General features: G+C 49.3%; 1 protein-coding gene across 1 annotated transcript in view; it reads right to left on the reverse strand.

The window, feature by feature from the left end:
- Positions 1 to 501: 501 nt before the first annotated feature.
- LOC123872146 (Down syndrome cell adhesion molecule-like protein Dscam2) overlaps positions 502 to 27769 on the reverse strand; it is a 38926-nt gene continuing 11658 nt past the window's right edge. The window contains exons 6-36 of the mRNA XM_045916309.1: positions 24997 to 25137; positions 24484 to 24601; positions 24153 to 24369; positions 23399 to 23612; positions 18679 to 18832; positions 18412 to 18563; positions 17908 to 17998; positions 17318 to 17499; positions 16946 to 17091; positions 16732 to 16867; positions 16392 to 16511; positions 16065 to 16286; positions 15835 to 15988; positions 15585 to 15733; positions 13430 to 13625; positions 12235 to 12380; positions 9777 to 9847; positions 8079 to 8340; positions 7795 to 7938; positions 7545 to 7718; positions 6831 to 6960; positions 6588 to 6757; positions 6342 to 6503; positions 5918 to 6109; positions 5554 to 5754; positions 4474 to 4640; positions 3984 to 4092; positions 3545 to 3826; positions 2745 to 2900; positions 701 to 799; positions 502 to 620 (exon numbers count right to left, since the gene is read on the reverse strand). Coding sequence (XP_045772265.1) covers positions 502 to 620; positions 701 to 799; positions 2745 to 2900; positions 3545 to 3826; positions 3984 to 4092; positions 4474 to 4640; positions 5554 to 5754; positions 5918 to 6109; positions 6342 to 6503; positions 6588 to 6757; positions 6831 to 6960; positions 7545 to 7718; positions 7795 to 7938; positions 8079 to 8340; positions 9777 to 9847; positions 12235 to 12380; positions 13430 to 13625; positions 15585 to 15733; positions 15835 to 15988; positions 16065 to 16286; positions 16392 to 16511; positions 16732 to 16867; positions 16946 to 17091; positions 17318 to 17499; positions 17908 to 17998; positions 18412 to 18563; positions 18679 to 18832; positions 23399 to 23612; positions 24153 to 24369; positions 24484 to 24601; positions 24997 to 25137 — 4976 coding nt within the window. The remainder of the gene's footprint in view (positions 621 to 700; positions 800 to 2744; positions 2901 to 3544; positions 3827 to 3983; positions 4093 to 4473; positions 4641 to 5553; positions 5755 to 5917; positions 6110 to 6341; positions 6504 to 6587; positions 6758 to 6830; positions 6961 to 7544; positions 7719 to 7794; positions 7939 to 8078; positions 8341 to 9776; positions 9848 to 12234; positions 12381 to 13429; positions 13626 to 15584; positions 15734 to 15834; positions 15989 to 16064; positions 16287 to 16391; positions 16512 to 16731; positions 16868 to 16945; positions 17092 to 17317; positions 17500 to 17907; positions 17999 to 18411; positions 18564 to 18678; positions 18833 to 23398; positions 23613 to 24152; positions 24370 to 24483; positions 24602 to 24996; positions 25138 to 27769) is intronic.

Consider the following 27769-nt stretch of genomic DNA (forward strand, 5'->3'; position numbering starts at 1 on the left):
AAACAAATAAAAAACTCCGCGCCGCGCCAGAGCGGCGAGCGATCACCGTGCTTAAATTTAAATTCTTAGTAACGCGAACGGCGAGTTAGCAAAGTTATTCCTAAAACACAATAGTTAAATGGTGCCTCGGGTTGTTCGTTTAAACTAAGCATTTAATGGAATCGGAGCCTCGCGCTCCGCGCGCCGCGTCGCGTCGCTCGCGCCACTACGAGTAGGATCGGAAGCTCGGAAGCCATGCCGGGGTTCGCGCGCTAGCTAGCTCTCACTACGACACTCACTAGCGCCTCTCCATCTTAGAACCGATGGCTTCAGGAAACAGAGAAAATATCCATTTATAGTTACACCATCGAAACCAACTCTGTGACTATCACATTAGCCAAACTGTAACCTACAAATCAGAATCTACGGTTCACCGCACGGGGTTCTTAGTGATCAATTGAAATTGAATGGCACCAAGTTTAGTACAGAATGGAGGAGCGGAGGAGGGAACTATCGGCGGCATCACCTGGCGGCGGGCGCGTGGTCGCGGCGGCGCGCGCGCGCTCGCGGCGGCTCGCGGCGCGCGTACGAGCCGTCGTCCGCGCTGGAGTCGGCGCCCGGCGCGCCGGCCGGCAGCGTGTCTGCAACAGGCGGGGCGGTGAGCGCGGCGCGGCACACGGCGCGGCACACGGCGCGGCACACGGCGCGGGGCGCTACGTACCCGACAGGCGCGCGGCGGGCACGCGGTACAGCTCGGCGGCGCACGCGGCGCACGGCGAGCCGCTCGACTCGGAGTCGCTGTCACGCGCGCTGCCGTAGTCTGCCGCACCGACAGACAAATCCAATTAGTTATTGTAGGCACTTATTCTTATCGAGTTAAATTAATGCGTTGTGTAGATATTGACTTAGGCTAAGTTTGGTAATTTTTGGCACATTTTTCTGACAGAACAATAATAGAGTAATAATACTTATTCAAAGAATAAGTATTATAATCTTCTATATATAAATATATATTCTTTTATTAGAGTAATAATAGAGTAATAATACTTATTCAAATTTTTAGTTCGAATATTTTCTACTCGAGTAGGAGATGCGAAACTAATGATTAGTAAATAAATAACTTTGGGAAGATGATGAAGATACTTTAAGATATTTTTATTTTATTCGAAGTCACTTAAACAAAACCTTAACAATGGCCACAGTAGTAAAATTGTTGTTGTAGTTCAACGTTTAAGGTGCCAACGCACGTGAGATCTCGTGCAGATCTGTTGCGCGCGATGACGTCACACGCCCTCGCTAACAGTGATGCGGCTCACCATTGGGATGCGCGAGCAGCTGCGGGCGCGGCGGCGGCGCGGCCAGCGCGAGTGGCTCGCGCGCGAACGAGCGCAGGTGCAGCGCGCACGAGCGCACGCCGCCCGCGCTCGCGCTCGACATGCTGAACGTGGCGTACGGGCTGATCTCGTGCAGATCTGTTGCGCGCGATGACGTCACACGCCCTCGCTAACAGTGATGCGGCTCACCATTGGGATGCGCGAGCAGCTGCGGGCGCGGCGGCGGCACGGCCAGCGCGAGTGGCTCGCGCGCGAACGAGCGCAGGTGCAGCGCGCACGAGCGCACGCCGCCCGCGCTCGCGCTCGACATGCTGAACGTGGCGTACGGGCTGATCTCGTGCAGATCTGTTGCGCGCGATGACGTCACACGCCCTCGCTAACAGTGATGCGGCTCACCATTGGGATGCGCGAGCAGCTGCGGGCGCGGCGGCGGCGCGGCCAGCGCGAGTGGCTCGCGCGCGAACGAGCGCAGGTGCAGCGCGCACGAGCGCACGCCGCCCGCGCTCGCGCTCGACATGCTGAACGTGGCGTACGGGCTGATCTCGTGCAGATCTGTTGCGCGCGATGACGTCACACGCCCTCGCTAACAGTGATGCGGCTCACCATTGGGATGCGCGAGCAGCTGCGGGCGCGGCGGCGGCGCGGCCAGCGCGAGTGGCTCGCGCGCGAACGAGCGCAGGTGCAGCGCGCACGAGCGCACGCCGCCCGCGCTCGCGCTCGACATGCTGAACGTGGCGTACGGGCTGATCTCGTGCAGATCTGTTGCGCGCGATGACGTCACACGCCCTCGCTAACAGTGATGCGGCTCACCATTGGGATGCGCGAGCAGCTGCGGGCGCGGCGGCGGCGCGGCCAGCGCGAGTGGCTCGCGCGCGAACGAGCGCAGGTGCAGCGCGCACGAGCGCACGCCGCCCGCGCTCGCGCTCGACATGCTGAACGTGGCGTACGGGCTGATCTCGTGCAGATCTGTTGCGCGCGATGACGTCACACGCCCTCGCTAACAGTGATGCGGCTCACCATTGGGATGCGCGAGCAGCTGCGGGCGCGGCGGCGGCGCGGCCAGCGCGAGTGGCTCGCGCGCGAACGAGCGCAGGTGCAGCGCGCACGAGCGCACACCGCCCGCGCTCGCGCTCGACATGCTGAACGTGGCGTACGGGCTGATCTCGTGCAGATCTGTTGCGCGCGATGACGTCACACGCCCTCGCTAACAGTGATGCGGCTCACCATTGGGATGCGCGAGCAGCTGCGGGCGCGGCGGCGGCGCGGCCAGCGCGAGTGGCTCGCGCGCGAACGAGCGCAGGTGCAGCGCGCACGAGCGCACGCCGCCCGCGCTCGCGCTCGACATGCTGAACGTGGCGTACGGGCTGATCTCGTGCAGATCTGTTGCGCGCGATGACGTCACACGCCCTCGCTAACAGTGATGCGGCTCACCATTGGGATGCGCGAGCAGCTGCGGGCGCGGCGGCGGCGCGGCCAGCGCGAGTGGCTCGCGCGCGAACGAGCGCAGGTGCAGCGCGCACGAGCGCACGCCGCCCGCGCTCGCGCTCGACATGCTGAACGTGGCGTACGGGCTGATCTCGTGCAGATCTGTTGCGCGCGATGACGTCACAATAATGATATATTCATAAAAATTATTTAAATATTGTAATTTTTTGCTAGGACGAAAATAATAATATCATGAAAGAATATTTGCAGCAATTGAAGGTGGATTACTTAATTGAATTTAATCATAATTTAATTTAATTTTTTAATCAGATTCCAATATCCCAATTGCATGAAATTCAAAAAACATTCGGAAAAAATAACGTTCATTTTCAACACTGGCACAACTCTTGACAGTTGACACTTGACACTTGTGACGTGTGCGCGGCAAATTCAAATTATGCTGCCATATAAATGAAGAACTTCATTTACATAAATGAATCGGAAAAACATAAGGAATCGGTGGAACAATCAGAAGCCCCATATTATAGAACTATGATGGGAAATATTCTGTTATGGTTTTATGTGTAAACGTATAATAGGCTTAAGTATATATACTTTACACATTACCATCCATAGGAGTTATCCAGAATTTACGGCCGAGTTACATGATTGAAGGAAGTACTCGGCTTCCCCTCGTCCTCCCCAAGTGAAGTGTGTGATGTGTATTGTATGCGTGCGTGTGAACATAAAACACCAAACGATTTTTGAAATAACACATAATTATAATCTAAATAGCATGCGCTCACCATCGGGTGGAGTGATCGTCTTCCCGTTGGTCTGCGCGGGTTGCGCGACGTAGAGCGGCTGCGCGTGCGCGTCGCGCGGCGGCTGCGCGTGCTGCGCGCGGCACGCTCGGCACGCCAGCAGCGCAGCGGCGCCCAGCAGCAGCGCCAGCGCGGCCGCCAGTAGCGCCACCGCCGCGCCCGCGCCGCCGCGCCACCACGCCGCCGCGCGCGCCTCGCCCGCCTCGTCGTCCGCCGCACTCATGCGCGCCTCGAGAGGCAGCTCGATCGGTTCGCCTATCCGATCTGAATGAGAAACGACGCATCTAAAATTGGTTTAATTGATACGAGTCAATAATATTATACTATGTTTATTTCACGATTATAGTTATTTAGTAACATAATTATATTGAATGTAACTCAATTTTTGCTAAATTTTTAATAGTCATATAATTTAAATCACCTCCATTTTCCGTGAGCGTGGCGGCTCTGTAGAGCGCGGGAGTGTCACCTGCCGGCGAGTGTGCCAACACGCGAATCTCGTACCACGTGCCCGGTTCCAAATCGGTTGCCTGTCGAAAAAGGACAAAATAACACACAAAATAAATTTACATCGATGTCAGGGCCACTGCCTCGCCATACGAAATAACCCTGATCTCGGGCTCCGCAATATAGCCTTCGGTCGGTTTGGAGGTTGTGGATCAATTGACCAAGTAAAATAACGATTTAGGACAGGACATTTCTAAGTGGCTAGGACATACCTCGTGCAACCAAATAACCGCAGCAATTATCCGACCCTGTGAGTGGCGTTTTGGAGTAATGTAACAAGTATAACAAGAGGGTTAATTACGAACTGCACTCGAACTCGGAGCAGCGAGACAGCGGATAGCATGTTAGCACTACTGTTCACGTCGCAGCGGGCAGGCGGACGCGCGTCGGTCGACGAGACTCACCTCGGCGCCGTCGGCGGCGGCGGGCACGTCGGCCCAGGCGCCGCCCGCGCGCCGCAGCGCCAGCGAGAAGCGCGCCACGCCGCAGCGCCCGCCCCACGCCAGCAGCGCCACGCGCAGCGCCGTGCTGTTCACCCAGATGCATTCCTTGCCCGTCGGCGCCACGGCCTCTGTGCACAAAACCCCTTCTCATTTCCTATCAGTTTCCAATATGACTACGAACCATTTATTATGACAAACATCAGCTGTAGCTCTGGACTGACAGAGTCAATTCATACCGTCACATAGAGAAGGCTCCGCTACAAATGCGGTCATTTAGAACGAACACCGCCACGGTTCATGGAACAAGAAACAATCCTCAACATGAAGCTGATTACTCAAAAGAGTAGCTCGGGCGTTGCCTCACTTTGAATGGAGCTGTAACCCCTGGTACCTTAGACCCACATTGTGTACACAATTGTAGCATCTTCTTACAAATACATAATATGCCTACACCATCATCTAAGGTACAAGCACATCACGGAGAAAAGCTATAAGGCGAGTGCCTTCTCAAATCCTAAATTTTGCTCTCGGAACCCCATCCGGGTACCGACCGTCCCTCTGACTCCATCAGCTTAGGTTGCCTTCGCTGTGAACCCTGAAGAAGTTTCACAATATTGATTCGGGTCAAATCATTAGAAATAATATTATCATGAATTTATTTATTTTATTTATTTTATTTATTTAGTGATAGACTTAATTTAAAGAGAAACAGTTTTCACCATTTTTTATAGACCAAAGCACTAGATAAAAAACAGACTGGTGTTTATTAATTATTATTAAGAAATAGCTGATACCCGCGACTTCGTTCGCGTGGATGTAGGTTTTTAAAATTCCCCTGGGATCTCTTTGATTTTCCGGGATAAATAGTAGCCTATGTGCTAATCCAGGGTATAATCTATCTCCATTCTAAATTTCAGCCCAATCCGTCCAGTAGTTTTTGCGTGAAGGAGTAACAAACATACACACACACACACACACACATACAAACTTTCTCCTTTATAATATTAGTGTGATGAAATGAATGAAAGCGAGCATACTTACTGTCACCCCGCGTGCGCAGCGTGAGCGTGCTCGAGGGCGGCGACGCGCCCACGCTGTTGTGCGCGCGCAGCGCCACGCGGTACGGCGCGCCGCACGCCAGCCCGCGCAGCGTCGCGCCGCGCGCCACGCTGCCCGCGCGCCACTGCCGCGCCGCCGCCTCCGCGCCCACCTCCGCCTCCGCCCACCACAGCAGCGTGTACCCTGCCCGGCATACGCATTCAAACTGGCAATATATTATGTCCAATTTTTTTAAAATAATAATGCCATTTTCTATTCCAGTAGGGACGAGTAGGAGTCGAAACAAGATTTACTGCCGACTACGTTAAAGCATGACCTACGACTATACTTGGTGCGGTGCACTCACCGAGCAGCGGCGCGCCGCCGTCGGGCGGCGGGTTCCAGGCGAGGCCGAGCGCGTGCGGCTCGGCGCGCACGAGGCGCGGCGGCGCGGGCGGGGCGGGCGCGCGCAGCACGCGCAGCGCGTACGTGACGGCGTCGGCGCCGGCCGCGTTGCGCGCCCAGCACGAGTAGTTGCCGCCCGACTGCTGCTCCACCTCTGGCACCGAGCGAACGAACATTCGCTATCAATCATTTCGAGCTTCCTATCGCTCGATGCTATTAGTGAAAATGTAAGTTGGCCTGTCTTAGATAGGCTTCATTCTTAAACAATTTTGTTTATTTGTATTATACTCTGTTTTATATGCTTAAAGTTGGTTATAGTTACTAAAGTATAGTTGTCGACCGATAAGTACCGGATGATGGAATAAGTTGATGGGCTAGTAGCTTACTATGTATGACGAGGTCGCCGGTGTCGGTGACGGTGTGCGCACGCGGCAGCGGCGCCCAGCGGCGCGCGATGGGCGGCGCGCCCAGTGCGGCGCAGCGCAGGCGCACGCGTGCGCCCAGCGCCGCGCGCACCTCGCGTCCCAGCGACGAGATCCGAGCCGCTACTGGCGACACATTTGGATAGTGTTTACATGGAGCGACAAGCTTCCCATCAGTGGAGTCGTATATTAATGATCAGATATACTCACGGAGGGGTTGCGGCGCGGCGCTGACGGCGCGGCTGGGCGCACCCGCGCCGGCGGCGGTGGCGGCGCGCACCCAGAACTCGTACACGGCGCGCTCGCGCAGCCCGCGCACCTCGTGCCACGCCTCGTCCTCGTCCGCCGCCGCCACGCGCTGCGACCACTCACCGCCGACTCTTCAGTCACAAAGGCCATTAAAGTGTCATTCGGCAAGTGGCTCGCGACGGGAGTAGTCATCAAAGCTCATACTTGCCGAGTTCCCGGGTGTAGAGCGTGTAGTGCGTGAGCGTGCCGCCGCGCGCCGCCGGCGCTGCCCACGACACGCGCACGGCGTCCGGCCCCGCCGCCAGCGCGCGCAGCGGCTCGGGCGCGCCCGGCACTAAGGGCGAAGTTCCACTTAGTGAGGAGTGTTACGAATAAATCAATTAGAAAACGTAACGTAGCCGTTTTGTAATTTATTCTCTTCATACGCTACTCACGTACGCCATTATAATGTGCCATATTATTTATTTTTATCCTATACTACTTGCTCTCACGCCCGGGTACAAAATAGATATATTATACAAAAGCCAATGGGAATATAATATACTTACATACATAAAAATAAATACATATACCTATGTACCGGGCGGAGGATTACACCCCGGCAGGGGAGACCAAACGGCCGGGGGTCAGGGCGACAGGTTGAGAAACTGGCGGACTATCTTAGCCGAGTCTAGCAAGACCGCGTTTTGCATCCTGGCTGCGAGCGAACTGCCACGGAACCCCAGTCGCCTCAGATGGTGAGCGAGGCTTACTGGGATCTCTGACTGGCTTATTTATTTTACTATTTATTTATTTAATTAAAGACTTAATAAAAAGTGAACATTTTACACCAAACTTAGTAGACCAAAGCACTAGATGAAAACTGAGACTGCTGTTTGCAATTTGCAGCCCAAATATAATATTAGACCGCAGTCTCACCTTCGTCCCGCGTGCGGCACAGCGCGGGCGGCGACGCGGGCCCGGCGCCGCGCTCGGAGCGCGCGCGCACGCTCACGGAGTAGTTGGTGGCGGCGCGCAGGCCGCTCAGCAGCGCCTCGCCACCCGGCGCCGCACGCACCGCCTCCGTGCCGCTCGCCTCCACTCCACTCCACGCTGTGGATCACGACTGCCATTACCGCTACGCTACGACGCGTCTGCAGAGATACGAGAGAAAAATTCGAGCACTAACTGTCGGAGTGATCCACGGGCGCATAGTGCAGGTCGTAGCCACGGAGGGGCAGTGCGGGCGCCCGGGCCGGTGGCAGCCAGCGCACGCGCAGCGAGCGCGCCGACACCGCCTCGCACGACACCGAGCTCGGGGGCTCCTCCGGCACTGCGGAGTGAAAAACTTGTGAGATTGTCAGTACTGAAGCACGAATATCTTCACACGATTCCAATATAATATAATAATTTTATAGTAAATTTAAAAAAAAAGTGTTATGTTACAGCAGTTAGTTCCTTGTAGTTAGGTACCTCCGTCGGCGGTGGCGGCGTACACGGCAGCGCAGGGCGGACCGACGCCCGCGCGGTTGAAGGCGCGCACCGTAAGTGCGTAGCGTGCGAAGGGGCGCAGGCCGCGCAACGCCAGCTCGGCGCCGCTCCAGCCGCGTGCCACGGCCTCGCCACGCGGCGCCGCGTCTTCTCGTGGCCCATCGGCTGGCGCACCACGCGCCACCTCGCGCCACGACACGGCGTAGCCCAGCAACTCACCGTTCCAGCTGTCCTGCGCCGGCGCCTGCACCGGTCGTACCATTATGAATTGTAATATTAAACACGCTAAAAGCAAGTACCGAGGGGCTTTCCCGCAATTCAGCTCATAGTCTAGGTCATGTGAGTTGATGCAAGAGAGTGTACAAAAAGTGTGTGTGATCTAGGAATACTAACGACCGAGACCTGTAGTGACGTAGTGAGGTCGTCGTCCTCCAGGCGAGGCTCGGAGCTCTCACAATTCGTTGTGAACCAAAGTTGTGATCCAGAAACCCCAATTTTATCTGTTCCGCCTCAATATCCGGTAATCATCAGAGAATCCTTTCTGGGTAGTTTAATAAATCATAATAAGTACAATAAATCATATTCTGGCAATATTTTTATTATGATTCACATTTTACATAATATTTAACCACCTAAACATTTTACTAGAAGGGTATATTCGAACGCGATCAAGGTGCGGTTATCGGACAAGTACGCCGGACAACACCACTCTAAGCTTTATGAATCCCGGTCAAATTACGCATCACCAAATTATTGCGTATAAAAAAATCAAATGTCAGTTATCTTGTTCGTACAAATAAATCCACACGGCGTTTTGTTGGGATTCAGAAAATAGTTCAAAATTATCATGAAGGCAAGAAATTAAAATCAAATCGTCATATTCAATTCTTATACAATATCCCTTAGCGACAAAACGTATCCATATTCTCAAAGCGATATTACTAAACTATAGAATTATTATAGTAGGTACGCTACGACGCACGTACGTACAAACCATTCACAATAGAATTATGTACAATTTTAAGTTCCCCAAGCAATACCACGTTCACAACCATGAATCAACGCAACGGGTTACTATTCGATAATCACAACATCACAATAACTCAACGGCTTTCCTTACTGGGACAACAATAACTAGCCAACTAGCCAATATTAAATCACTTTTTCTTGCGATCAAACTAATTACGCTATAAATTCATATCACACTAATATTATAAAGGTGAAAGTTTGTATGTGTGTGTGTGTGTATGTTTGTTACTCCTTCACGTAAAAACTACTGGACAGATTTGGCTGAAATTTGGAATGGAGATAGATAATATTCAGGATTAGCACATAAGCTACTTTTTATCCCGGAAAATCAAAGAGTTCCCACGGGATTTCAAAAAACTTAAATCCACGCGGGCGAAGTCGCGGGCATCATCTAGTCATTAATATTGGCCACGAGGTCGGCGCGCGCCCGCACACCGGCAGTCGGGAGGCGAAGTGTTGCGCCCTGGTGCGGACCAAGACTACTCAGCGACTGCCATTGAAACTAGTTTCAAACCGTACGAACGGTAGCATCTCATGAAGGCAGCCGAAACGGTGGGCGTTGTGGAGGACGGTGTACCCATTGGGCGCGAACAACTTGGTGATTTCATTTTTGTTAGACAAAGATAGATAAATAGGAAAATATTCACTTACCGACCAAGACACGAGGAGTTCTTCCAAGCTGACAGCTCTTACTCGAACATTTTGAGGAGATCCCGTCGGTGCTGTGTAAAAAACTGTATCTGCAGTTCGCACGCGGTACAAGTGAAACCTTATAGAGAGTGAGATGAATGCAGATGCAGAGTGAGATGAGAGCATTCCCTTCCATTTGGTCGAACGATTCCTTAGAAGCCTATGCGATCGTCCACTGTGAATTGGGGTTCTGGTTTAGCCGTGAACCAGTGGGCCGAAACATAGTGACAGAGTAAGGATATGATATTACACACAGAGCTTCGTCGAACCGTCTAAACACAGTAGCGACAGAGTAGCTAGTGTAACTACCCTAGATTCTCACCATAGTGTTATAAAATTATATAAAAATAGTATTAAAATTTTTGCTTCAATTTTATCAAAATCAGGTCAGTGAATACTTGTAGAGATGTACTTACACATACGAACATAAAATTAATTCCTTTAGACGTTTCAATCTTAATGTGGGCCGTCCGCATTTTCGAAAAGAGGCAAACACCGTTTGGCATGTCGGTGATGCAGCGGCGCGATCGACTGAGGTCGAATTGCGTCGTGAACGATGTGTGCGTGGGCGTTAGCGCTCGAAGCGAGTCGAAATCAAAACGTGAACGACTAACCCGCACAGCGGGACCGCGTGCATTTGCGTCGGCGGGCGGTGCCTGCGCGCATTTGCGTCGGCGGGCGGTGCCTGCGCGGACGTCGTAATGCGCGAAGATAATTAATTTGTTTAAATTCTGTACTGGGGCGATACATAAAGTTTATATTAAAGAATACTGAGTTGAGACTCGGACCAAGTTGGTGTTTGGAGAGAAACATTCTAAGCAAACACTCGAATAGAAGGGACCACTTTAATTACACAGATATATTTGTTATATAGGGGCGATACCTCCTAAGATCTAAAAGCGATTTATGTTTGAACTGTTGACGACGTGGCTGCTCAGGCGGGGAGAACCGCGTGTCCTCCGGATGTTCGGTGATCTTTGCTTGAGATGGCTTTCGGTGATATTAACAAACTATCTGATATATGACAGAGCGCGTTGGAAGAAACTTATGCGAGGGAGAACCCTGGTGCCTTTGATGCTTTGTCAATCCTAACTGAGGAGAGCCCTAGTGTCTTAGGCGCTTTGTGAATCCTTTGCTGAGATGATTCTAATGTGCTTTAATAACAGACTGACCACAGAGGGCAGGTAATGCTGCTGTTCTGTTTGTATTCTGACATTTGTTGGAATACTTAACCGCCTTGTGGTGGTTACCCAATATTAATAACATACCTATACAAAATTACGCTAATGCATATATACTGAAGGTTGGGTTAAGGCCTGTGGATATTCCCGCAGTGAGTCTGACCCGTCCTTGAAACCTATTACAGGTCTGTAGTGGGAGGGCACCACTATAAAAATGCTATTTCAGCTTCGGCTGCAACGTGGGATCATAAGTGGCACGCACCACTTCCTAAAGTATGCTTGCATACGCTGCGCTGTTTATTTGGATGATGACGTGTGTGTGTGTGGGGGGGGGGGGGGGGAGCTACTGTTCGTTGGTATTTTATGTGCCATATTGATCTCTTGATTTATCGAGGGTCCCAGTATGACGATGGGATACCAAGGGAAGGCAGAAGCTCACCGTACGTGGCGTGGTGGAGCTACGTACCATCATTCACTCTAAACCCCTTTTACGCCAACTAGAGTGAATGATGCCGCACACAACTTCTTCCTTTACGAAGGAAGAAGCACACTCACACACACACGTCTAATAAGTAGGGCTCTATATGAAGTGTTGTCTTGTAAGAGCAGTCTCATGATCCTTTCATATTTTAATGCGTTCCTATGCGGAACACACATTTTGATTCTTGAACTAGCGTTTGTCTTATCAGACCAAATGCTAAATAAATATTCATACACAAACAACACACTTTCAATACTCGAACTAAGTTAGAACTGGCAATAGCGTTGCGGACCGAATGCATGAGAGATGTTATACGCAGACACACATTTTCAATACTTGAACTCCGTAAAGTCGTTTAAGTCTGATGAACTCATTATTTCCGACGCTCTAAAAGTTCTTGGTTTATTATGGACACAACATCACAAGGGGTCCTACCGCTATACGATACACGTGCCACTTTAAAGAAATTGTTTTAAAATGTAATCTTTAGAAAGATCCGAAGGAAAAATAGGGTAGAGTTTCTTAGGACTCCGTTAGTTCAGTTACAATTTGGTGCCGTGACCAGGATTGGTCATAACGGCTTAATAGAGTAGGGTAAAGTAGGCGAAAGCCTACACTAGGAGTGGACCGAACCGCCCTACGTAGTCAGGGGCCTACGTCGAAGGGTCGTCGTGGTCGTCATTTACCACGAGACCAAAGCCGTCAAAAATTTTGAGTCATCTTATGTACATACACATTACAATACAAACACACCGACCTTCCTCGAGCGTGGTGAAGAGCAGTGCATCGGAGTGCGGCGACGTGCCCACGTGGTTGGCGGCCAGCAGGCGCAGCGAGTAGGCGGCCGCGGGGCGCAGGCCCGCCACGCGCGCCGCCAGCAGCGCGGAGCCGTCCGCGTCGACGCTGCGCAGTGATCGAGTTACACGCTACACACATGGCGACGTACACGAATGAAAATAGAAACAGATAGTTGAGGCAGCTCCGGTCAAGTGTCTCAGCGCCGCCGACGGACCACACGCCTCACAATACTTTTTTCTGTGATACGAACTTAGAGCAGAGGTGGAGATGCCTTTTGTTTTTAATAACACAGTTATTAACCGACTTCCAAAGTAACCCGACTACAGAAAAATGAGACAACTTGAACCTGACTTGGTACAAGTAAAATAAACTAAAAAGAAAGAAATGAGATAGGTGCTTAGTGCTATCATCGTCTTCATCGTCTTGAGTAAGATTCAATACGAATGTCGTGGTCGTGCGAATAAAGCAACAGCAATAGCAACTAAAAATTTTTTAAGACCCTCACTTTTTTTGATGTAACATCCGTCTGGCCAATTGTTTTCGTATAAAATATAGCCTATGTCACCCAGGCCTATACAACGAATCGATTGACACCTCATTCATCAAAATCGGCCCAGTAGTTTAGGCGCTACGGTGGAACACACAGAATCTGGATACAAACATACATACATACATACATAGACTGCTAAAATCATAACAGTCGGAGAGGATCCAGAGCCGGTGAAGCGGTGGCTAACATAACCCTATTTATTTTCATTTCTTATGCGCATGTTACACGCTCCAACGACAAACAGTTCAAATCACTTGCGCAGCAAACCAGGCTTGGAGCACGTCCAGCTCACGAGTCCAGCGCAGCGCCACTCGTCACTCCAACTGATCGCAACTGGTCTTTGTTTTAATATTACCTGTTAGTTGAAGTACTTACGCCAGTGAGAGATGTGAAGTCACACCTCGCCGCAGTTTCTTGGTTAGGTTAGATTAAAGTAACTTTAGGTCGTCATAATATAAATGCAGACGCTAAGTTAGGCTAAAATGTAAGGACTTTAGAATTTAGTAAAAATTCATTTCCGTTTCCTTCAAAAATCCTTCCGGCTGCCGCTTACGTAACTCGCATGGGCTAAAAGCAACAAACCAATAACAAGCAAGTACTGTACTCGTTGTCGGCGCGTTGTTCCACGGTGAGGTTGAGCGGCGCGGGTGCGGGGGACGGGTCGCGCGCGGGCAGCGCGTGCAGCGGCGTGCACAGCGCGGCGAAGTGCACGCCGGCGCCGAGCCGCGCGCGCCACGCCACGCGCACGCCGCGCGCGCCCACGCCCGCCAGCCGCAGCGCGCGCGGTGCCGCCGGCGCCTCTGCGCACGAACACTACTGTTTCACGCTCACTTGCGAGTGATTATTATTTGATTAGTATTTGAAAATTAATACTAGTATCGGATATAAGAAATGCGCAGGCATTGTTTTCCTTGAGAACGGACAAAGATCTGTATGCCCATAAATAGATTACGGCCACAACTTCACGTAGATTTAGGTTTTAAGATCCCGTGGGAACTCTTTCAGTTTTAAGATAAATATTATTTGGCCTCTATAGAATAGCACAGAATAGAATATATTTCTATTCAAGGAAACTTTTACAAGTACTTTTGAATCGTTAAAATAATTTGCCGCTGAGAAACTCGGCGGTCACTCTTTTCAAATGTTCAATTCATACTTAAGAGGGGTTTCTCTGTCACTTGCTTCATACAAACGTAGTTCCAATTTCATTTGAATACTAAGCAACCAAAGTCCATGAAATTTTGCAGACATAATTCTAGAAACTAATATCTATGTCTGTGGTTTTCCAGATTTCTGTTCAAATATTCGGTTTCAAACTTACGCGGTCTTAAAAATTTACATACAAATCTTGGAGCCCCTGTAATTTTAAAACTACATATTTTTAGAAAAATCTAAAACAACACAGACACAGATATTAGTTTCTAGAATATGTCTGCAAAATTTCATGGACTTTGGTTGCTTAAAATCAAATGAAATTGGAACTACGATTGTATGAAGCGAGTGACGGAGAGAGCCCTGTTAATATTTTACTTAAGTATATTACTCATTATTACTTATTACTTATTTATTTATTTAACTTTTTACTTATTTACTAGCATGTGGGTATTATTGATTAGAGCTCATTGTATGTGTATATATATTTCAATCTTAAAAATAAGGAAATGGGGGTCGTTAAAGTTATCAGTTTTAGACCATTTCTAACCGACTTCAAAAAAAGGAGGAGGTTCTCAATTCGTCGGAATCTTTTTTTTTTTTTTATATATGTTCCCCGATTACTCAAAGACCCCTGAACCGATTTGGATTTTTTTTGTTTGAAAGGGTACGGGTGCAGGTGCTGTGCAGGTGGTCCCATATAAATTTGGTGAAGATCTGATGAATACCTTCGGAGATGGAGAACAAAACTTCTCAATGGATAAGAGCAAATCGCTCGCGATCAGTGTAATAGCTTTGTAAACAGTAGGGTTTTAACTGGGCTTAGCACATTATAGTACAGTGGGGCCACTAAAAATTGTGAAATAAAAAAAATTCAAAAGAAAAATAAAACTGTACGGGAGCTGTGCTGTATGCTCGACCGTAGCAATAGGGAAATTTCCCAACCGAGCGGTGTTGTGCTCGGTAGCGCCAGCTGGGCCGACGGTTGTGCGTCGAAACTCCTATATATAGTGGCAATCTGGTCATTGCGATTGAAAGTTGCGTGTTCTATTTTGAGTTTTTCAATTAGGCTACCCGTGCTGCCATCTAGTGTTTCGAGCGTTGTTGATTCATTGAGTTTTAGAAGCGACATCTTCTTGCGAATGTGGCAACCGCTACAAAACCGACTTCAAAAACCACAAGCACTAAAAAGTAATAAATAATTTTTGTTTAGTTACACGTGTAACGTACCTAGGTATGAAGTCGGGCGAGCTTCACATTTGGGTTTCTAATTTTGTTTTATGCTCGCTCGACTTCATACCTAGGTACGTTACACGTGTAACTAAACAAAAATTATTTATTACTTTTTAGTGCTTGTGGTTTTTTTTGAAGTCGGTTTTATTTTTCTTTTGAAAATTTATTGTTACGGGGAATATCTCAAAAACTAAACCTGAAATTTCGGTATATTATGTACCATATTCTGTATTAATTTAAACTTCAATCTCTCTCGATCTCATGGTTCTAATTTGCCAATGCAGCATGCAAATGACAAAATATCCGAGCAACGAGGTTCTTCGTTTTCCTGTCTAAACTAGATCAGAGGATCGCGAGATGGGGTGGCGACGCACCTTCCACGGTGAGCAGGATGGCGGTGTCGGCGCGGCCGTGCGCGTTGCGCGCGTGGCAGCGGTACTCGCCCGCGTCACGCGCCTCCGCGCTGCGCAGGCGCAGTGTCGAGCGCACGCCCGCGCCGCGTCGCTCCTCCGATATCGTCCATCTGCAACCACTCACACGTCACTAACGCGGAGGTCTATCGACTAATTCATCTGTATTTCACTGTTTTATTTCATTTATCTTTTCGTTAAAAGTATTAAGGACCTGTAGGAGTCGAGATCGAGCTTGTTCCCCCGGTGCGTCCAGTGCACGGCGAGCGGCGCGTCGCCGAGCGCGAGGCACTCCAGCGCCACGCTGCGGCCGCGCACGCTCGACACGTTGCGCGGTGCGTCACCCGCGGGACCGAAGTGCGCCGGCTCTGCGGACGCGAACCATTCGTTACGGGGGGCAGATCGCTGCGACGCGACGCGCAGTGCGACAGATGCGGGGCCTACCGTGCACGGTGACGTTGACGTGCTTGACGAGCGGTGCGCCGACGCCGTTGTCGGCGGTGCAGCGGTACAGGCCCTGGTGCGAGCGCGCGGCGCCGCGTGCCGACAGCACCGCGCTGCCCACCGCGTCGTCGGGCGCCGCGAGTGCTCCGCCGCCGGCCACGCCCCACTCGCCACCCGTCGCCTCCCATCTATCAGAATTTTCCATTCCATTTATGATTTCACCTGTTTTTAGAAGAAAGAAGAAAAACCATTTATTGAAAAGGTGCCCTCGTTGTTTCGATTTCACTTGAATCGAAAGCAGGAGGAACTCGCGAGGCGGAACCGTACCTATGTTCCTGTACCACGTGACGAGGGGCGCGGGGTGGCCGCGTGCCGCGCACTGCAGCAGCAGCGGCGCGCCCAGCAGCACGGCGGCGTCCAGCGGCTCCGTCACCCACGACGGAGCGACTGTAGCACAGTTTATATTATAAAAAAACTTGCTAATAAATAACCTTCGCGAAAGTGGCAACCCAATAAATAAAATTACTTCATAAAGTATGATAAAGAATTACTACCATCGTATCAAAATTACCAAGAAATAGCCCACCAAAAACTATGATTAGTAAAATACAATATGGAGTAAGGTAGTGCAGTTCGTCCGAAAGTAAAGCAGTGTGTGACGGCGTACCCTTGACGCTGAGCGTGGCGGTGTAGGTGGCGGCGGCGGCGTGGTTGGCGGCGCGGCACGTGTAGGCGCCGCTGTGGCGCGCGCGCAGCTCCGGGAACACCAGCAGCGAGAACTCGCTCAGGCTCTTCTCCTCTATCTGGTGCGGAAACGCGGGTCAACATCGCAACACTGCACGCGCACGCCGACGCGGCTAGCCACTTCGGTGATACGATACCTGCAAGTTCGGCGGAAGAGGAGCGCCGTCTTTGAGCCAAGAGAAGTACATGGGCTTGTCTCCGGAAGAAACCCCGCACAGGACTTGGACGGAGCTGCCTTCGGTCAGGTCCGATGAGAACATGAATGGAGAAATTTTCGGAGGATCTGTAAAAGAGTTAACCAATCACTATCACGACCGAACAAAATATGAAGTATAAAGTTTAAAGCCATTCTTGTGTCAAACAGAGCCATATTAATAATTCTGATTTAATTACTCTTCCCGCCTGCTTTTTAACCACTAGCAGTCGTGACTTATAGCCATAAGTTACTCTACAATATAAACAATTTTTTTGTTTGTTACTTGTTACAACTGATACACTAATGCACTAACTTCTAACTTGTATCTCAACGTCCCTGGTGGCGGCGGGGCCGGAGGGCGCGGTCACAGTGCAGGCGTAGTGGCCCGCGTCGTGCGGCTGCGCCGGCGTCAGCTGCAGCGCCGCGCCGCGCGCCGCCGCGCGCCCCGCGCCCGCCAGCGCGGTCGCCGCGCCGCGCCGCCGCCACGACACCGAGCTGCGCGATACACCACTCTCACATTACGACACTAACCTCGCTACTAAGTTGTTTTACTGGCTTCGATACGTACTGATAGAGTGTGAAATATCCTCGTGACAGCCTCGTGCCCAGCTGATAGCTATCGATCGTGTTCAAGATAGACGAGTCCGGAGACGTCGAGCCCACCGGGCCTCCGCCGCTCCGATCGGCCTCGTCATAATTAGTAATTAGTCAATTGACAGTTTTTATGAGGGCGTGGTTAGAGCCGAGACCCGAGTTGCGTACGTTACGATCGCACCGTCTCAGAGAACCAGCTGGCCGGCCTTACGACGCGTCACAAGTCATGCAAAAACGAAAGAACAGTTCATAAAATAAAGAAGCGTGTATCGTTATAGGAATGATCCTATCAAATGCACCTCTATAGACCTGATCGGATATCCAGCGTAGGGGCAGTGCAGCGTGAGGTTCTCGCCCGCCACCGCGCGCACCGTGCTCATGGGCCGGATGGACGGCGGACCTGCAACAGACGATTCTCAGCAACGGCCTCGTCGTCTGCTATTTAATATACTACTGTCTGCCAAACAATTTTTAGTTCTCAATTATTTATGTGCTCCAGTTGCCGAATGGCACCGATTTATATGAAAAACAAACATTCACCAATGAATAGTATCCGAACCAGTCTAATATGAACGAGCCCTAAGGTGACTCTGGACAAGTAAAGCTTACTCCTCCGCCTGACTCTCACCCGGTCGTGTCAGACTGCCGTTTCAGAGAAAGTGATGGAATATTGAGAGGAACAACTTATCACGTTTTTGCACCTACTTTTGCACCATGATATCTCCTATTGGGTAACCTCCGTTGTTTACTTTCATTGCCGAAACTCGGTAAGAACAACATGAATGAAACAAGCGGTAGTTGGGGGGTGAGTACCGTATATGTTGAGGCGCGCGGAGTGGTCGACGGCGCCCAGCGCGTTGCTGGCGCGGCACGAGTAACGGCCGCCGTCGCTCGCCGTGGTCGCCGTCACGTTCAGCGTCGACACCACCTCCCCCTGCGTCGACGCCTCCTCGCTTATTGAGTACCTGAGAAGTATAAACATATTATAAACCCTGCGAGACTGTGGTAACGCGCTGCAAATGAGAGATTAGCGTCAAGTCATATAAACATGTACTGAGCTCCGGCGGAGAGTCGACTCACCTGTGATGTGGCAAGTAGTGCTCGAGCGGATGCCCGTCCAGCAGCCAGGTGACGCGCGGCGGCGGCGACGCAGCCGCCACGCAGCGCAGCGCCACGCTGCCGCCGCCGCGCAGCGCCTGCTCGATGAACGTGTACTGCAGCTCCGGCGGAGAGTCTGCGACAATCACACTCTCTCTTTGACAAAAGTAGCGGCTAGTCGCTGCAAAGGGAACCCAACAACATAATAAGCATTGCTCCCTTGACCGCAGAGTACGGTTTGAATGGCACAAAGATAAGTAGGTACGTCCAAAATACCCCGAGTTGATACGCTCGACTATATCAGAAGGACACAAGAATGTAGAAGCAGAGTTAATTCTTTTGAAGTGAAGCTTCTTGTGGCACCTAATGCGCTCTAATGCCGGTCCAACAAAATGATTGGATTGGGCTACGGTCGGCAGTTGCATACCATTGGTTGAAAGGATCTAGAATCCCCAAGTCGACTAGCCGCTGTATCTCACCGAGCCTGATATCGCTCATACATCCTGAGATAAGGGTCCTTTCGTATAGTTAGGCAGTGGTCCTAACAAAAATCGCATCGAATATTAGTAGAAATATACAAGGGTAGGTAATTTTATTATCTTTCCACTGGTCGAAAGGATCCAGAAGACCCAAGCAGAGTATGATCCAGAACCCCCAATCTGAGCAACTTCTCATCGGCCCTGACAACAATTGCAAACATTTGCTTCGGTCAGGCGTCCTGCTGACCGCAGGCTCTTTTTTAGTTTGAAAACAAAATTTTAAAAGTGGATCTGTAGAATAACAACTTTTTTATTGATAATATTATGAGACTGTATAGTCATTCATTTTAATAACTAAATGAAATGTGCTTGAACCATCTGTGTGTATGACATTTGATCGTCGCTCCAATATTCATTACTCACTGAAAGCTGGCGAGTGAATTTATTCATTTCAATCGGGCTCCACTTGACAAATGGGCTTGTCGTCGATTTAATTCCATCAAAATGATATTTAATCGTGCCATACATCGCGATCAGCGCTCTCGCTGATGGCGCGCGCGGTGTGCCACGCTTTGCGCATACACCCGATGGCTGCGAACGGAACCTTGTTGCTAAGCCGTCCGTTTGTCCATCCTCCGTGCATCCATCCGTCGAAAATTCGTCCGTCCGAAATAGGTACAGAATTGTCATTCAGTATGTATATCGTCGTATCCTAACGAATAAGGCCACAACGGTCGGAGTGACGTTTTCCCTGATAAACAAAGCAAGCGGTTGTTGTGGCTCAAGTGTGGCACAACGGTCGGAGTGACGTTTTCCCTGATAAACAAAGCAAGCGGTTGTTGTGGCTCAAGTGTGGCACAACGGTCGGAGTTACGTTTTCCCTGATAAACAAAGCAAGCGGTTGTTGTGGCTCAAGTGTGGCACAACGGTCGGAGTTACGTTTTCCCTGATAAACAAAGCAAGCGGTTGTTGTGGCTCAAGTGTGGCACAACGGTCGGAGTTACGTTTTCCCTGATAAACAAAGCAAGCGGTTGTTGTGGCTCAAGTGTGGCACAACGGTCGGAGTGACGTTTTCCCTGATAAACAAAGCAAGCGGTTGTTGTGGCTCAAGTGTGGCACAACGGTCGGAGTTACGTTTTCCCTGATAAACAAAGCAAGCGGTTGTTGTGGCTCAAGTGTGGCACAAGACTCTATCGAATACAATTACATTCTACACACACCGGTACTGCAACTCTAAGTAATTTATCACTCTGAGAATGGGGCATCGGTTACAATTTGTATGCAATGTATCTAAAGTATCGGAATGTAGGAAGGCGGGGGACGGTAGAGATGGTGGGAGCGGAAAGAGGGGGGGGGGGGCGCTATTTGTTAGAGAGGCGGGCGGCGGTCGACTGCGGGGGGTGTAACGTTACTTACATCTACTACTAGTGGACGAGTTATAAATCACTATCAAATTTAAAGAAATAAAAAGTAAATAAAAGTTTATTTAGCTCACATAACGATACAAAAAAGCAATATATCTATCGTGATGAAACTGCAAAACTACGAGTTCAAAAATACGAAAAACAAAATAGGGTTTCGTGTGTGAGCTACAGGGGCTCCTGCTCAGCATACGAACACAGTCACAGATAAATGTCGCCATGACATGTCGCCATGTTCAGAAATACCTACATCGATACGACTCGAAAAAACAACGAATTCAATTGAAATTAAAAATAAAATTGGGGCACAAATCACAAAAAAAAAAATCCCGCTGTTAGGTCACAAACCCGATATAAGTGATAAAGGAAACAGAAACTCACTCACAAGTTAGCCAATGAGGTGCGTTTATATGTCATCAAGCGAGGGTCGGCTGAGTGTATCAGCTGTAGGGTCGGAGTCGGGTCGGAGTCGGGTGGGAGTCGGGTCGCGCGCTCCGGTAATTGGGGTCGGAAGTGATTGACGCGTGAGCTTAATTACTAGCGGGGCACTGCGGAGTGTTCCTCGTGATTATACTGACCAGGATCATATTATACTCTCAAATAAGTGTTCTCTCAATGTACTAGTTGATGTAAACAACCCTAGTATTTTATTTAACACATCTATAGTTTATTTTTTTTAGATTACTTTTTTACTAACCAGCGCTTGACTGCGATCACACTTTGCTGGCAAGTGATTATGCAGTCTATGATGGAACGCGCTTGGCTGGAAGATGCCTATTCACAATTTGATTTAAAATCGGAGCGGAAAACTGATGCCAGAAAGGCGTTCCGTATCCTAGCGGTTCGAATTAGAAACGAGGAGGCAAATCGTTTTTACGTGTTCGTGGAAGTTAAATCGCACAACAAACGGCCGCTGTTCTTGTTTTCCGTTTCTGTTTTTTGTCGTTGTTTTAGTACAAGTAAAGAGTTTAACTGAATAAATTTACGTTGTATGACGATTCAGCTCATTAACTTGTGATCAATTCCGTTGCAGATACACAATACGTCATGATCAGCTCTCGCGCTCGGTACGCAGCGCGCCGCTGTAGGAGTCAGGCTCACGCGTCCATCACTCTCGACCCCAACTTCGCGTGACCCCAACCCGACCCAACGGCCGACCCTCATCTGATGAAATAAACGCACTTAATTGGACTAATTGTAAGTGTTTCTATGTTTCCTTCGTCACCCAAATCTAATAATAGATGAGAGTGCGGTGCGTGTATGTTATTTCAGTATGTTTTATTTGAACCCGTTCAATAAGACGCCAAGATTTTGCATAATATGTAGGATAATAGGTAAAATATCAGATTTCTAGAGGTGTAAGTTGATAATAAATAAATCCTTTGCCACCGATATATTATTTTCGTTGACGTTTGAAGAATGAGTTAAAATTTGTTAAATATTTTTTTTGTCAATTGAACACTTCAGCTACATTATCCTTCAGCACACATGAGATAGAATAAACAAGATCCCACCAAAAACATTTTATGTAAAGGTTGCCAAGACTTACAAGTTCATAATGTTAAAAAGGTATGAGATCTCTAGTAGAGCCAAGCCCCTAGCTGAGCTTAGATTTGTGCTGGCCATGGGAGCTATCCCAAGTCCAAAGTATATAGCTCTTAAATGCTCTTGACTTATCACATTTATAACAATAAATAACAATTATCTCTATTAACGAAGCACGAAAAACTCGATATTTCAGTAGAAATGTTTCCTTTCACGACGTCGCTAAAATGTGCTGTCTAGAGTAGTGTATACAGGAAGTGTGGTGTGGTGTGGAGTGCGCGATACTCTGGCTGTTAACATGACGTGGCGTGGCGTGGCGTGGCAGCTCGGGCGCTGTACAGAGAGCACGCCGCGATGTTGAGATTTATGTCACTCTCGGACGGCGCTCCACAACTTTGTATGTCAATGTTAGAAGAACGAAGTATATTGAATGGAAGCACTTTGTTACAATTTCCGTTTTTTTATGCGACCAAAACATAATTGCCCTCTGCACGTTACACACCTTGCTCGTCTTCGGAATGATAACTCATATCATAGATAATGTAATTTACTATATAATCGTTATATATAGTCTTGAAAGTGCAACTATAAAATGAATCCAGTTGGTTTTAAAAACACTTCTGTAACACTTAAATTATTATTATCATTTTGACGTTTGAAATAGAATGGAAATTATAAGTTGGCTTTTCAATAAGTTACGAGGATGACGTAATCTTGAAAAAGATTTAATTTGGTGTGAATGTTCTCCGTGAGGAACTCTCCGCCGGCGCGGCGAGTGTCTGCACGTAGCCGTTATCTGGGCTCTGTGTGTCGGAGTGCCGGAGTGACGGCGCTTGAGTACTGCGGGTGTTGTCGGTGCAGGACTCGCGCTGTCATGGACTGTCACAGTGATGAATGGAGCGGAAACTCGTGCCTTGACTCCCGATAACTGTGTATAGTATAACAGACTCTAATATCGAATTTCAGAGTACTATAATTGTAGAGTACTAATTAATTACTCATTCAAATCGGGTCAGTGTCCGTGGAACCCATCGCAGGTCTCCAGTGGCCACCATTTTAAAAATTGTTTCAGCTTACTATTCACCGTGGTATGATATAACTGGAATGCACCACTTCACTCATAACTTTAGTTTCGTCAATCAGAAAGGTTCGTCGTGAAATAAGGTTTATAAGCAAGAAGATCGCATTAAAGAGAGCTAACATCGATGTGGAGTGTAGAGGGAGAGGGAGGGAGGGCGAGGACGGCGAGGCACTGACCTCCGAGGCGCAGCTCCGCCGCGGCCTGCTCGGTGCGCGCGCCGAGCCGCGCCACGCACTGGTAGAGGCCGGCGTGCGCGCGCGTCACGCCGCGCAGCAGCAGCGCCGGGCCCGCCGCACCCGCCAGCGCTGCGCCGTCGCGCCACCAGCCCAGCGCCGCGCGCGGCTCGCTGCAGCTGCAGTTGAGCCGCGCCGTGCCGCCCGCCTCCGCCACCTGCGCACGAGCAGCGTCGCACTCATGCTGCTTCGCCTTACGCTTCATTCTTAGCGAGGAGGAAACACCACAAGAACGGGAGACCCCACGGCGGGAATCTCCCGTTACCGTGACGTCTGCCTCGGAAAGAGATCACAGATAGAGAAAAGGAAGTAGAGATGAAATAATCTGTCGGAAGTCACGAAGGCGCCCCGGGAAACACGCCAAGAGCAAGTACGGACAGGGCGCTCTCCCGCGTTTCAACCCGTATAACCACGATGTCGGTGGAGCCATGGGAGACGGTGGAATACCCTTCATTTACAGAAGTGTATCCGAGGCGCGTCTGCATCGCGCACAGTGTCGTCCCTACGTGTGCAGAGACCGGAGACATGTGGGATGGTAGCACGTATTTGGCACTCGATACTCTCTCGAAGGTCGGCGATCGTTTCGGCAACTTGAAATTTGGGTGCTTTTAATGTTAACCGAACTTTGTTGAACCGCTGGCACAGATTTTGAGGCAGACAGGCCTGCACTGACTCACGGCGTATGTCCAATGCTCACCACGAGCGGCGGCGTGACGACGACGGTGAAGGGCTCGTGCACGTCGAGGCGCAGCTGCGCCGTGGCGTCGCCGAACACGTTGTAGGCCTTGCACAGCCACGCGCCGCTGTGCTCGCGCGCCGCGCGCGCCACGCACAGCGCCGCGCCGCCCGCCCACAGCCACAGCGCGCCGCCCGCCGCCACCGGCTCCAGCCGGCCCTCGCGCTCGCGGTACCAGCTGCCGACAGAACTGCACTGACTCACGCCGTAGGGCCAAATTATAATAGGACTGACTATTTTAAAGTTTTTTCACTAGAATATTTAAGTTCCGCTCGTCGAGTAAGTTACGTACGTGTACTGCGGCGGCGGGTAGTCGGAGGCGACGCACGGCAAGCACAGCGCGGCGCCGGCGCGCACGCTCAGCTCGCTGTCCGCGGCCGCCAGGCGCGGCGCCGAGCCGGACGAGCTGGCTGCAACACACGCCACGTCTCACTCTCAGCTACGTCCAGCTGTACTGTGACTTCGTTCGCACGGCGAAGGATGCATAAAGTGATTAACTTAATGTCACAAGCTCTTTACAACTATAAATGAATTACCATATTAATTGTGTGTGAGAGTATTCTCTCTCGGTTCGTTACTCGGTCAGTGTGACAAAAAGCTGGGTCTGCAGAGGACGTGCCACTGCGCTCCGAGCGCGCGCGGCAGCAGCGCGAGGCAGCAGCGCGAGGCAGCAGCGCGAGGCAGCAGCGCGAGGCAACGGCGCGTTCGTTGCTGCGGCCAACTCGCGGTTGACGGTGTGATCGATCTAGGATGGATCGGCAGAGTACGAGGTTCGGTGTACAGCTGGAATAGCGATGATACTAACGCAGCACGGTGAGGAGCGCGGGGCGGGAGCGCTTGGTGTTGGCGGTGAGCTCGTGCCGCGCCAGGCAGCTGTAGGCGCCCGCGTCCGTCGCCGCCACGTCGCGCACCAGCAGCGCGCCGCCCGCCACGATGTAGCGCGCCTCTGCCGAACACCACCACAGTTTTACACCTGCACTGAGCTACGTTGACAAAGCGAATGGAGCAAGCACAGGGACCGACTGTTGGCCGAATTTATTGATCGGGATGGTCTCTTCATAAGGAATTTCTTTTTCCAGAAGTGGCCGATCCGGAAATAGACGTGCACGAGGCTTCCACGAGTAGTGGAATCTCGACTTCATCTCGACCGAACGACGTGGATACGACGATGTCCTTTTGATTAACGAGGTCAAAATGGGGAGCGAATCTCCGTTATATTAATTGTTTTTAAAATAAATTGAACACTCAGGCCTCACAGAACACTTGGAAATGCATTTGTTCTATTGGAATGCTTTTTTAACGGACGTTAAAAAAGCTCTCGTGCGAATGAGGCCTTAACAAGCGCTTTTAAAATGGACTTTACAATAAATTAGTTAAATGGATGTAAATGAATAATTTGGATATTAGAATCTGATTAAAGTGTGGAGTAACAGCTTTGATTGTTGTTTCTCTTTTCAGAGCAACACAAGTTCTTTTATTTCGCACAAAAAACACATTATAAAACAACAAAGTTGAAAACGTGTCCACAGTGAAGTATTCTGAGTTAGAACATTTAGATAGAAAGTCATTATTGCACACAAAAACACATTATATGGAGTTAAGAATAGTGATAAACTACACAAAATCGGTATAAATAATAATTGAAAGACAATATTATTATAATTTAAAGGCGCCCTCGTCTCTGGCTACATACTGTGTTCAAAATGACATCAGGATGTATGCGGGAAGAGTCATCGAGTCGAGGAGATTATAGCGAGGCTTGCGTTGAGTTCTCAACGTCGTGAGAAATAGCTTTAATTAATATTGTTTCGCCGTGTTGTACACACGCCGCGAGCGAGCTCGCCGCTGCGCCAGCCGCCACCCAGCCGTTGCGGCGCTGCGCCGCTGAGCCGCGTTAATTACCCCTCTCCTCCGTACGTTCGAGCTCTATGAATTTCAACGTTGGCGCCTTATTATATTCCCCTCTCGTAAATTGTACACATTTGTGAAAGTTTAACGCTTTCATTTCCGCCGGGTTTTCGCCGATATTAATTATATTGCTGAAGTTTATCGCTAATTTTGGAAGTTAGTGTGTATTAAATTTGTATGTTTAGCACAAAGCGCCCAAAATATGTACAAGTTGAATTTGAATGCGCGACACCGTAGAGCTGAAGGCAATATGAAACATGTGCCTCGACATCGACGCTGCGACATTCGCAGCCAAGTGGGTACACTTACATATTTCTCTTTGTGATTGCAAAGACTCTTATTAATTTATAACGAGTCCATTTGACTTATTTACTTATTAACTTTACTCATTTAAAATATACGATGAAACTGATGCCCAACTGACAAACAAAGAGAAAAGGAATCACGAACGCCTATTTTCTTAGCAGACAGTGTGAGTGCAAATCTCACAATCGCCATTACTTAGTTTTCCATGTTAAGGTCTACATTTAGTAGCGCCAAAATTAATTCACCATCAACAGTTCTGGAATCTTTATAGCTCAAAATGAACAGTTTTCAAATGCCCTCAGTTTCAGTAATTGAAGGTATAGCAACCCTGCAGCATCAGGATTGATATGTTGGAACCACCTTCATGGGCAAACTTTTCTCTCGATTAAAAAAAATATGCAAATCGGTTCAGAAATTTCAGAACAAAAAGAAATACTTACGTCTCGAAAACCTCCTCTTTTTCGAAGTTGGTAAAAATTAATATCCGGAATAACCCTATCCTCTATTGGCCTTCAGAATACATACTGTCTCTGAGTCAAACTTCATTACAGTCCGGGAGCCACCAATCCTGAAAGCTCCGAGATCACGGATTCTAATATTTTTAATAAAAATAAAAGTTAACGTTTAGACGAACAAGATGTGCTTGGTCGGCGTGGATTTGATTGGCCGGAAATATTTTAATTAAATTATTTATTATTAAATTTCCATATTTTTTTTCCGTCATCACGGATTTTGATCAATCTTATAGAATTTTGTGTGGAATATTATGTTCAACAAGAAAAAATCCGGCCGACCAATGATTTTTAGCAGGAAAGGTCACGCATACCTATTTGAATGGTGTGATAAGGGGTAAAATTTACCCACCAAAAACATTTCATGTAAAAAGGTAGCCAAGACTCACAAGTTCATAATGTTTTCACTGTTAAAAAGTTATGAGATCTCTTGTAGAGCCAAGCCCCTAGCTGAGCTTAGATTTGTGCTGGCCATGGGACCTATCCGAAGTCCAAAGTAATATAGCTCTTAATTAATGTTCTTGACTGTATCACATTTATAACAATAAATAACAAATCACTCTACTTACAAACCCTACATCTTGGTAAAAAAAGGACGGCTTGGCCGTTTAATGGATCAGCGGGCACGGCAGTGCCCCCGCCAAGACGAGCCAAACGCGGCGACCGGGGCGCTACGTACCTTTTTCTCGAAGTGTTTCGCCGTATTTTCGAACCGTCATAACTTCGGTCTGGAAGACGCTAGAAAGCTGAAATTTTCAGTATAAGGTGTCCTCAGCAAGCAAGAAACAGTTAAAAATTATTTTGCTATAATCCGCCAACAGGATAAATCTGTATGGTCAAACATGCAGTTAC

The sequence above is a fragment of the Maniola jurtina genome, chromosome 2, assembly GCF_905333055.1.
Source record: "Maniola jurtina chromosome 2, ilManJurt1.1, whole genome shotgun sequence".
NCBI lineage: Eukaryota > Metazoa > Arthropoda > Insecta > Lepidoptera > Nymphalidae > Maniola > Maniola jurtina.